The sequence below is a fragment of the Paramormyrops kingsleyae genome, chromosome 11 (assembly GCF_048594095.1).
Source record: "Paramormyrops kingsleyae isolate MSU_618 chromosome 11, PKINGS_0.4, whole genome shotgun sequence".
NCBI lineage: Eukaryota > Metazoa > Chordata > Actinopteri > Osteoglossiformes > Mormyridae > Paramormyrops > Paramormyrops kingsleyae.
The window spans coordinates 11,137,943-11,150,559 of NC_132807.1; the positions used below are offsets into that span (position 1 = coordinate 11,137,943).

General features: G+C 40.3%; 1 protein-coding gene across 13 annotated transcripts in view; it reads right to left on the reverse strand.

Annotated features, from left to right (window-relative positions):
- Nucleotides 1-2,728: 2,728 nt before the first annotated feature.
- LOC111840198 (leucine-rich repeat-containing protein 4C-like) overlaps nt 2,729-12,617 on the reverse strand; it is a 45,928-nt gene continuing 36,039 nt past the window's right edge. For 11 of the 13 annotated variants that reach the window (XM_023804869.2, XM_023804843.2, XM_023804861.2 and 8 more), the window contains exon 3: nt 2,729-7,681. In XM_023804869.2, coding sequence (XP_023660637.1) covers nt 5,712-7,616 — 1,905 coding nt within the window. In that variant the 5' untranslated portion in view covers nt 7,617-7,681 and the 3' untranslated portion in view covers nt 2,729-5,711. Of the gene's footprint in view, nt 7,682-9,936; nt 11,532-12,617 lie in introns of all 13 variants that reach the window. The other 2 variants (XM_072718038.1, XM_023804791.2) reach the window with 1 other exon arrangement.

Below are 12,617 nucleotides of genomic sequence, written 5' to 3' on the forward strand. Positions count from 1 at the left end.
GTCTCCTGTATGAATGAAATATAATCATATAGGTCTTTATATCAAGGTAATGCACCATGGAAGTATGAATAATGAAAACTCTTTGTTGCAATGACAAATCCAATTGCTTGAAAATCAATATTGTGTAAAGAAATATGCTGGGTTGTGCAGTGATTAGCACTGTTGCCTCACACCTCTGGGACCAGGGTTGAGTCTCCATCACGGCTCCATGTGTGTGGAGTTTGCATGTTCTCTCTGTGTTGTCATGGGGTTTCCTCTGAGTACTCAGGTTCCACCCCCCCCCCCCCCCCACCCCATAGTCTGAAAACACACTGAGGTTAATTGGAGCCAAAAGTGTGAATGGTGTGTGAGTCTGTTCTGTGATGGATAGGGTCCAGACCCCTGCGACCCTGAATAAGACTAGTGGGTACAGAAGATGAAAAAACATGTTAAATGATTATGTTGAAAACTTCACAGTATTGTGTAAACACCTTATTGTTACATTACTGAGACATGAAGTAGCTTTGTGCCTTAATCTGTCCATCAGCAGCAATCTTTAATCTAGGGAGGTAGGCTTACTACTATTAAAACTTTTGGGAAAAAACTGTTGAGCTGCTTGAAAAGTACTCACCAGAATTGGGACACTGTTTGGGGTTGCTGCGTGGAATACATGATTACGGTTGCATTTGAAGTGGGTCTTGTTTGTTTTTAAACCCAGAACCTATTTCTTCAACACTTCCTTCAACAGTCTAGCATCAGATCTACTCACAAAGCAGCTATGGGTAAAAGCAGGGGCGGCGTAAAAATCACCCAGTCCTAAGAAATAGATTTCAAGGTCAGCTCTGTTTCAATTGAATACCTACAGGGATTTTTATTCCACTTCCCCTCTGCTGGAAGTGAAGGTATAAACTAACAAAATAGATTTAAAATGTATAGCTTACTTAACACCAGTGTACTCCTAAGTCTATCCCCAAGATGTTTGTTTATTATGCACACTCATCTATTATGCATTACTGTAGGTGGGTAAAGCTTTGATCAATTACTGCTTGAAAATATAAAACAGTTATAAAAGTGACACCTTCCAGTTTCATAGGCTGTTTGAGCATCATGAAAAACCTTTTATCAAACAGTCATATATGTGTATAACATAAGTGCTAAGCATAGAGGCACTAATTAAATAAAGGTAATTTTCATGTAATAAATGAAAATAAAGCACAACTGAACACTTTAACCTTTCTCAATAGTTTAAACCCTGTTATGGAACATACCATGAAGCTATTAGTATTGGTGCTTATTTTTAAATACAGATTTAAACATTTGGTGCCTAATGTGTTTTTGAATTACACAGACACACGTATAGCATGAGGTAAGTGTGCTGTCTGCCCCCTTTGGCTTCGGGATTCCTGACAAAAATTATTGTAATCTAACTGATTAACTTCTGCATTATTTATTTGCTTTGGGTGTGTCAATGGGCACTTTGATATGAAAAAGAGTTAATTTCTTCTGTAGAGGTTCAACAAGATTCAGGAACAGCAGAACGGAAATAGATTATCTATACAAATATGCTGATGTAATCAATTTCAGTTACTGAAGCATGTTGCTGAAGAAGGCAAGTGTGTGTAAGGGGGTGTGAATGTGTGTGTGTGTGGTCCAGGAATACCTTACACTGTGAGAAACAACTATCCCCACAATGTGGAAAAAAAACCTGTTATTTTGATTTTGTGGGGACCACTTTTTCGGACCCCACAAGGAGAAACTCAATTTTATAAAAATCTCTGACTGCAGTCAAAAAACTAAAAATGCCAAAGTCCCTTATTTTGTTTGGCTACCAGTTGTTAAGGTGAGGGCTGGGTAGTGGTCAGGTTATTGCTGGGATTAAGGTTTTTCCAGTAGAAAGGAATGGATGGTCTCCAGAAAGATATGAATACAAACACGTCTGTGTGTGTGAGTGCACTTTCTTCCGTTTGACAGGAACACTGTCTTTCACTCTTTGCTTTGCAAAAATGGAATTCATTATATATATCCTAACCATTTGCCTATAATTTGACAATATGTCCAATATTTTATCATCAACTGTGATTTCAGGATAGTACTCTAAAGAAACAGCATTTTCAATTAACCAGTGAGATGGTACATTTAGCTAGTGATGCATAGCACAGTTCTTATCACTGCTTTGAAAATGTAGTCGTAGTTAGTACCATGATTAATGAGCTGTTTTGGTGATCAATGGTGTAAACAAATTAAGCATACAAATGCAAATAATGTGAGTCATTTCTGTTAAGCATCTGTTAAGCCACCTTAAAATAGTATTTGTATGAGTGCTTGTGAGTGTGTATGTGTAAGTGGTCAAGTATGTATTACCAAATGTTCCCACATTGTTTTGGGGACTACCTTTTCGATCCCCACAAGGGGAAACTCAAATCAAGCATACAAATGCAAACAATGAGTCATTTCTGCAAAGCATCAGTTAAGCTACCTCGAAAAAATCTCTTGGTACTGGAGGGTAGCAATTCTACCACTTCTCATCAATAATAACCAATGATGAAAAAGACAGTGATGTTTATTTCTTGTCATTTTTCACATTGTCTGTGTGAAGTTCATTCTCGTTTCTCTAACTAATATTCACTGACCTCAATGAAAATCTTCAATGAATTGGCCATTTTTTTACTATTTTATTTTAAAAAACTTTTATATAAATATACCACTAGAACAGCATTCCCTCTTAGAAATAAGAAAGAACCCCCAAATGGCCTGTATATTTTATCTTTTTTTTACATAATCTGACCAAATACAACAAAATTTTACCACTAGAAGCCAACCTGAAAATCCCGAAACCAGCTCAAAAGTAAAGGAGTAATACTTCATTTCAAGATTTTAAGAGATCTGAACATCCCACTCATACTCTTTAGAGTGCACACAAATAAAACTGGCAATGATGTACATGAAACAAGATCATGTTTATGTGTATGAGGGTATAAACACTTCCAGGGACTTGATGTACAACATGTGTATGTAAAGAGTACTCCTTTAATGCTACCTTCAATGAGGATAGACGTTACATAGAAGAGCAACAGCGAAATATAACATGGATGTCCTGTTAAATGTGTCTTGATAATAACAATATTAATAAAACACAGATTTAATATTTTTCTAGAAGAAAAAAGTATTTTGATGTAAATTAAATGGAAGGATCAAATCACAACATTTAAAAATGTTCAGTTTTTAAAAAAGATTTAATCCATAAAGGGCAATCTTTACCTTAAGCTGTGGCTATATTACGCAATAATAATAATAAAGTATACTCAATAACGTAAGTATCATTGTGTGTAGTAACCAAAGGCAAATGTTTGGAAACTACTGATTGAAATATATTCCTCACCATTCAACTTATGCATTTTGTCTTTTGTCCGGTGTCACCTGCCACCATTCGTGGAGGTGTGAATGAGTGGTGTACCTGCAAAGCTATATGTGATGTTAATGAGACCAGCAGTGGAGGGCACAGCTAACCAAAAAGTTAGCTTCTATATCCGCTAATCCGCTAACTCCAAAGTTTAATTCAATAACGCTAAACCGATAAACCACTAAAATGAATGCTAGCTAAAGACAACCGCTAACTGCTAACTTTTACTGTATGAATTTAGCTTCGGTTTGGTTTTTGGCTCTGAAGCCCTTAAAAACATACCTAGAGAATTAAAATTTTAACCTGTTTAACACTGAAGTCCCATCTGCCAGACTAGAGTGATTAACAGGGTGTTTAGGACTTACCCAATCACTAATGTTGGATTCTGTAGAGTCTCTGGAATAAATCAGCGTTGAAATGTTCTTTCTGTGATATTCCATTTGCGAAATAGAAGTGTTTTGTGTTGGAGAAGCTCTATTTCACACCTGGCCCGTGCTGACATTTTTCCCTCAGTGACACAGCTTCAAGATTACAAACATGGCACCATGTACCCAGAATTAGAAAGGAGGGTCTCAGCTCTTTATTGATCCATAGCCCCATCAATCAGAACCCAGAAAATACAACTGGGGGCCTGTATCACGAAGTAGGAGTTCTTGCTGAGCTGGATAAGTTGTCAGATTTAAGGTAGTCTGGGCTAAATGTAACTGAACAAAGGTTGAGGTCCTTGTTCACACATACATGGGTATTTTTTAAAACATAGCTTTGCCTATACATTTTGGTCTTTTGTCCACATGTGAATGACATGTTAGGTCACTGAAAATGGAGTTTTTGCAAAACCCTGTCCAGGGTGAAGATTTTCAGAAATTCCATTTTCAGTGTTGATGTGTAGACAGGGAAAACAGTTTTTGCTTATAATGTCAGAGTGTGCGCTGTTCACATTGGGTGAGTTTGCTATGGACAGTGCATTTTTAGCATTTTCATGTGGATGGAGATTTTTTCTTAAAACAGTGTTTGTGTGGACTGTATTTTTTATATAATTTCTCAGAAAGTTATCCATTTAAGCAAGAAATCTAGCTTTGTGATACAGGCCCCTGTTCTCCACTTAGTTCAGGGTAACCCAGTTTAAATGGAATTTATCTTCGATCACTTACAATTAGCCTAGAGTACCTTATATCTGACTCGTTATCAACCAATCATGTCTTTTGTTCACACGTAGTCAGCCAACAGCATGCCAGATAGACTGTTGTAGGTACGTTCACAACACAGATATGTATGATTTTAGGGTTTACAATTGTTTTTGACCGTTAAACCTTGACCTGCAAAAAAAATGTTAGCATATTTACAGATAACAGAACTAAATTTAGCAGAAGCTAATTGGTCTGCTAGCAGTTTTCGAAGTTAGCAGAAATGTTAATCTGCTAATGAAAATGTTAGCTTCACTAATTAGCGGTTAGCAGATTAATGGAACCCTGCCCACCACTGGTCACCAGTAAGTATACAGGAAGCCAATGGACGCACTACAGAAAATTGCTGCAGTATTCATTGTAAACATGAATATCATCACCAAATGAGTCACATAATATGGTGATTAAAGAGCAAAATAAATGGGTTATCCTTAATATACTTATTTAACCCCCTGAACATTATGTGAATTAATAAATTAAAATAAAATAAATTTATTCAAATTTCACTCATATTTTAATATGAAATTATGTGGATGACATGAGTCAGGAAAAGCTATGTTGTGGTTCAATTGTTCTATAACGGTGGACATTTAATTATGTTTAATTATTTTGTTCATTTTTTTCAGCACCATTGTATTGCCATAACATTTGTTTTAAAATAATTTCCCCCCAATTTTCTACTGCTAGACAAATGATTACATATGTTAAAATTCTAAGTAGTCCCTGTAAGTAGTGATCTTCTTTGTATTTTGCTCCAGGACAATTGACTGGTTGAGGGGGTATATTTTTACCCATAGCGTTTTGTAAAAACCACTTATATGTTTTGCTACGTCTGTCTGAGGTTAGAGGAACCACGGTGGTGTGTAATGATTAGAGCTTGCAAGCATTTGATCCTTAAACCGTCCTTTCTCACAGTGAGAAAAAAAAAAAACACATAAATGCTGAAAAAGATTTTGCATTTAGTTAAATCATTTTCTTGATTTAACTACAATGTTTTTTATATAATAAATACCCTTTCTTTTTTAATTAAAGACTTTTGAAATGGAGATATACCACAGTTCTTGAAGCAATTATTGTCATCACATACTGGTTCACTCCAAGCTTAATATTTATGCATGTCCATTTTAAGTTTCCTTTCATGAAAAGAATCAAATTTGGGTCTCTTGTACATTGTCTTTTGAGGTGGTTCGGATTAGCAAAGGTTCATGCCCAGAACTGTGCAAGGATTTGAGAGCAGAGGCATGGTTGTACATAGTCTTGTAGGAATTGAAATGGTTGAGGTGCTCATGCTCCAGAGGAGGTAGTGACAGCTGGGTCTCCAAAGTTGGTCCCCCTGTCAGGTCCTCATCTACATTGATGATCTCAATGGTCCGAGTGGGAGATTGGTGGCTCTGCTGGTGGTGCTGTTTACGCATTTTATAAAAGATGACGAGCATACCAGCAGCCATGAGAGTGATGGCCACAAAACAACCAATGATGATCTTGGTCGTCTTCATCACCTCATCCAGCCCATTCAGAGAGCGTTCATTGACATCTGTGACAGGAACGGAATAGGCTTTTTCCGTGCTTTTGGTGGAGAAGGGTGTCTGTACAGTGGAGGTCTTCCATCCACTAGAGAAAGGGGTGGGCCTCCGGTTGTGCCGCCCAGGAGTCCTCTCTTCATTGTCAGACAGCTCGGTAGTCTCTACGGTAACCGTTGTGAAATAGCTAACACCACTGTTCTCTAGTGAAGACACGTTAAGCACGGCTGATGCCGTAGTGTTGCCTGCTGAGTTGCTCACCATGCAGGTGTAGGTACCTGTGTCCTGCACTGTGACATTGGTAAAGTTCAGTGTTCCATCATTAAGCACTGCGATGCGTACTTTGTACGCTCCGTGTGTTATGATGGAGCCATCTGGAGTAATCCAGCTGATCGAAGTCAAAGAGCTTGTACGGCATCTCAGCTCTGCGACCATGCCTTCTGTCACATTTACATCTGTAGGAGGCTCCACAATAACGGGGGCATAACAATGAAAATAGTTTGGGTCCAGCTCTCCAATGTAACGACCCTTGTGGCTGGAGGGTGAGCTGCAGCGGGCACAACAGCTGGTATTAGCTGGCACCATCTCTTTCAACCACCAGCTCAGCCACAGGATATCACAGTTACAGTTCCAGGGGTTGTGGTGCAAATGCACCCTCTCCAGATGGTGCAGGGGGGTAAAAAGGTCATAGGGCAGAAAAGTGAGGTTGTTATGGGCCAGATTTAGCTCTACCAGTGATTGCAGATCATCGAAGGAGTTCCTCTCAATGGTATGAATCTGGGCATGCATCATCCACAGTTTTTGCAGGTGGACCAGCCCTTTGAAAGAGCTAGGCTGAATGACAGAGAGCTGATTACCCGACATCTCCAGCTCATCTAGTCTCACTAAGGGGAGAAGGTTGGGGATCTCTTTCAGGTTGCACATGCCCAGGTTCAAGTAACGTAGGTTGCTTAAGCCCTCAAAGGCCCTCTCAGAGATATAAGATAAACGCTTCAACTCACCCAGGTCTAATCTCCTCAGGGAAGGCACCCGGTTGAAGGCATAGGAGGGGATGCTCTCAATGGGATTATTTCTCAGCCAGAGCTCCTTCAACTTGGAGAGGTATTCAAAGGCCCCATTGGGAATGGTAGTTAAGCGGTTGTCAAACAGTTCCAGTGTGTTGAGGTTGGCCAATCCATTGAAAGCGCCAATCTCAATACTGCGGATGTGATTCTTGCTTAGCTGCAGGATCTCGAGGTGCAGCAGGTGATTAAAGCTGTCCACCCTGATGACTTGGATGAGGTTCTCCTGGAGGTTCAGGTAACGTGTGTTGGTTGAGATTCCATCAGGAACGTCCTTCAGTCCACGGCGGGTGCAAATGACCTTGCTGAACTGGTTGCTGCAGGAACAGACTGACGGACAGGTCTGGGCTCGTGCCAGGCCCGCCACCACCAGCAGCTGAAGGGCAAGCACCAACAGCACAAACAAGGGGCTGTTCAGGGGTGTGTTCCACCTAGGACCTCTCATCATCTGCTCCTGTACGTAGGATGTCATCTTGTTTAATATTCATAGTTTATAGGATTGTGGTTCCCGTCTGTGAATTGGTGTAACCATGAAGCCTGAAAAAGGACAAAAAATTGAATTAAATTAATTGTTTAGCTAAATTGAACTTAATGATCACAAAGAAGTTTATAGTTATCTACTGTATATAGTTATTCCGTACATCAATCAATTTGTAATCTGAACAAAGAAAATGTGTGCACACAACAAACTAAAAATCAATTTAACAAATGCCACAATAAATCATGTATAATGTTTTAATGAATAATATTTTAATAGGTCATTGATATCGGAACAAAATATATACATTACAATTATAACAGTAAGAAAGTAAAATGTGCTGTTGTTTTTAGTGGATTTGGAATTAAGTTTGTGTGCATGTGAATGCAACTTGAATGCTAAAAATGGGTATACTTTCTGCTCTACAAGTGCTAATGCTTAAATAGCATTAAATTGAAAACTGGAAGAAAGAATGTGAAAGTTGTAAAGGCATAAGCACATAATCTACAGCTGATGTTCTCTTCCATCAACCACGAATACGCATAGCATCTCCAGTCAGCCAGGATTCATTAATCACCCGTACCCACCAGAAATAAGACTTTTCATGCAGCCAAATGTGCGTGCACACACACATTCGCACAAACAGAACTCACAGAGCATTCTCTGTATGTCTTGGATATTAAACTCCAATTGAGATCTTCACTGGCGTTTCCACAATATGGAAACAGATTTTCTTTATCCCTTTTCCCAATATTCCTCTCAAAAGGGAGGAACAGCAGCTGAGTTCATGTTGTCTGTGTACATTTCTTTTTTTTTTTTTCCCATTTTAGATCATTCACACAGTTGGGATTAAAAAGTGTTCCAATCCACCTGTTGAGTTATAGGTTTATGTGCAGAGCTGCTCAATCCTACAGGCAACGGATGGGGGACAGTGGCAGTGATGCTCGTCTACAGCACCACAATGGCTACAGCTGGCACTGTACCTGTGGTTTATGCCACTAAGCACCAGGGAATGCAATTTAAAAAAATAATAGTTTAACATTCTTACTTATACAGCAGTGCCGTCTCTTATAGCTATCAGTTCATTTACCGTTTTTGAACACATTGAAATGCTTGTACTTGCTTGCAAGTAGTATTTTCGTTGGAAATGAATAATCTGTACATCACAAGTTTAAGTTAAATCATTAAAAATATTATATTATGGGTCATTCTCTGTTCTGATTTGATGATTTTATACCATTTTTCCCAAATACACTGACCAGCCATAAGATTAAAACCACATCCACTCATGGTGCCAAACCAGCTGTGACCCGTTGAGGCCTGAACTCCACAAGAGCTCTGAAGGTGTCCTGTGGTATCTGGCACCAAGACGTTAGCAGTAGATCCTTTAAGTCCTGTAAGTTGTGAGGTGGAGCCTCCATGGGTTGGACTTGTTTGTCTAAGACTTAACACAGATGCTCTATCGGATTGAGATCTGGGGAATCTGGAGGCCAAGTTAACGCCTTGAACTTTTTCTCATGTTCCTCAATCCACTGCTGAATAACTTCTGCAGTGCGGTAGGATAGATTATCTTGCTGAAAGAGGCCACTGCCATCGGGGAATACCACTGCCATGAAGGGATGTACTTGGCCTGCAACAATGTTTAGGTAGGTGGTATGTGTCAAAGTAGCATCTACATGAAACCCAAGGTTTCCCAGCAGAACATTGCCCAGAGCATCACACTGCCTCCGCCAGCTTGCCTTCCTCCCTGACTGTTCCCTGGCCTAATATACTATTGTAATGGGATAATGTTATTCACTTCACCCGTCAGTGGTTTTAATGTTATGGCTGATAGGTGTAGGTAAATAAAAATCAAAGAACACAAATTAGATAAAATGTTTTTAAATATTTCAATCTTATTGCACGTAACCCACAATAATCTTTTTTTTTTTGTTAGATTTGTTATTTTTTCCTCATCTCTTTAACTCTTGCCCTGGATTTGATGAAGTGCACTTGTTTATTACTGACGTAAATGGCAATATAACAAAACCGATTACAGAGGCAAAATTCACAGTTTAGACAATGAAGTTGTATAATTTTAAAGAATATGCAAAATTGTATTTTTGCTGTAATGTAGAGGCAGAGTTTGTGAGGATGACCCATATACTCCCCTTTGTGATAATTCTACATTAATTTGGGGATCTAAGTTATGATCATAACTTTTAATATTTGTTGTGATTAATCACAATTAACTGTGATTAAGTCATTAATTTTTTTAACCAATTTACAAATGTGTGGCATGGGAAAAGACACAGCACAGTGTGCGAGAACTTACTATGGAGTGCATCCTCAAGTGGAGTGCATCCTCAAGTGTTCACCGCACATTACTACCGTCTGTAATGTTCACATGCTTCTCAGAACCAGCTCTATAGGGGCCTGCACTCCAGCAACACTTGCACAAAAAGTGCAAGTTATATTATATGTATTATGCATTATATTTGAATATAAAATATTTATATTTTAATCAGCTTTGATGCCCCAGACATAAATATACATTTTGAATGAACTTTTGAAATTACAGGCAGTCAAAAATCTTCAGGGTTCCATGTCAAATAAATGTTTCCAGCTTCTTGCGTTACATCCCCCCCAAATATCTGCCTGCGGGATTATCATTTTTTTCATTCCTAGCACATTTGTTTATGTTTCTTTGTGATTTAGTCTCATTCTAACGTTATATTTCCACTTTCTCTGCTAACTTCCCCTGTGTGCATGTATTTTGCATATATCTTGATCATACTGTATATCGTGATCCTTGACTGCACTAACTTCAGTAGCCATGAAGTAACATAAACAAAGGACTTGGCAGTCAGATGGTAGCTGACAGTGTGAAGCCATGTCCTGGAGTGCTGTAACAAAGTCCTCTAACTAATTGTTTAAAGCCTATCACTGCTCAGGTGGGTAGCTGTCACACAGCCAAAGTTGGTGCTTTGGTCGCCTTCCCTTTGTGTCTGTCTGTGAAGTCTGTGTGGGCCACTTGCTGTTAGGCACCATTCTGTATGTGCCCTGTCTTTGCTGGGATGTGGGCCACTTGCTGTTAGGCACCATTCTGTATGTGCCCTGTCTTTGCTGGGATGTGGGCCACTTGCTGTTAGGCACCATTCTGTATGTGCCCTGTCTTTGCTGGGATGTGGGCCACTTGCTGTTAGGCACCATTCTGTATGTGCCCTGTCTTTGCTGGGATGTGGGCCACTTGCTGTTAGGCACCATTCTGTATGTGCCCTGTCTTTGCTGGGATGTGGGCCACTTGGTGTTAGGCACCATTCTGTATGTGCCCTGTCTTTGCTGGGATGTGGGCCACTTGCTGTTAGGCACCATTCTGTATGTGCCCTGTCTTTGCTGGGATGTGGGCCACTTGCTGTTAGGCACCATTCTGTATGTGCCCTGTCTTTGCTGGGATGTGGGCCACTTGGTGTTAGGCACCATTCTGTATGTGCCCTGTCTTTGCTGGGATGTGTGCCACTTGCTGTTAGGCGCCATTCTGTATGTGCCCTGTCTTTGCTGGGATGTGGGCCACTTGCTGTTAGGCACCATTCTGTATGTGCCCTGTCTTTGCTGGGATGTGTGCCACTTGCTGTTAGGCACCATTCTGTATGTGCCCTGTCTTTGCTGGGATGTGGGCCACTTGCTGTTAGGCACCATTCTGTATGTGCCCTGTCTTTGCTGGGATGTGGGCCACTTGCTGTTAGGCACCATTCTGTATGTGCCCTGTCTTTTCTGGGATGTGTGCCACTTGCTGTTAGGCACCATTCATATGTGCGCCAGTGAAGCTGGGGGTTAAGGGCCTCGCTCAAGGGCTCACAGATGCGACTGAGGCCAGGCCCGAACTGGTGACCTTCAGATGGCTCAGCCCACTGAACAACATATTGCCCCCTATGAAAAAAGAAAACATGACAATTGATTTTCCTCACTTATTTTATGCAGAGCTGGTAGCTATAATATGTAACCTTGAAATATTAAGCAAATTCTATTTCCAAAGCAACATACAACTGAGGAAAGCTTGGGGTCTTAGAGCAGCCATGGAGTACTTTGGGTTACGGGGTCATGGTCAATGGCCCAACAGTAACATGTTTACTCTTCCAGATGTGGGATTCAAACCCATATGGTCACAGGAATAGATCCCTTAGTCACTGAGTTACACACCACATCTAAACTATCCATCTATCTATCTAAATAGCCACTGTCATTGAGGTAGAATGTATTTCTTTTTTTGCCAGTTTTAATCGCATGTGTTTCTTTGTTTCGTAAGAAGGACTGTTTATCTTGGTCAGGGTTATGGGGTGTCCTGGAGCACATCCCAGACAGCATACGGCATGCGGGCACCCTGGGGGGGGGGAGGCTCTGAAATCCAGGAGAAACTTACTGTGTGTGTTATTTTAGGTATGTCTATTAGGTATGCTGAAATGCATAAGCTAAGAAATATTATTCACTATCCTGCATGACAACAAAATAATATATATTGGTATTAGCTATAAAAAGAATCTAGTGAATAAAGAAATAATTTAGTATCTTCTATAAGACCCCTTCCTCTTTCCCATGTATGCAGGCATAGTGCACCATCCTCTTTCCCATGTATGCAGGCATAGTGCACCATCCTCTTTCCCATGTATGCAGGTATAGTGCACCATCCTCTTTCCCATGTATGCAGGTATAGTGCACCATCCTCTTTCCCATGTATGCAGGTATAGTGCACCATCCTCTTTCCCATGTATGCAGGCATAGTGCACCATCCTCTTTCCCATGTATGCAGGTATAGTGCACCATCCTCTTTCCCATGTATGCAGGCATAGTGCACCATCCTCTTTCCCATGTATGCAGGCATAGTGCACCATCCTCTTTCCCATGTATGCAGGCATAGTGCACCATCCTATTTCCCATGTATGCAGACATAGTGCACCATCCTCTTTCCCATGTATGCAGGCATAGTGCACCATCCTCTTTCCCATGTATGCAGGCATA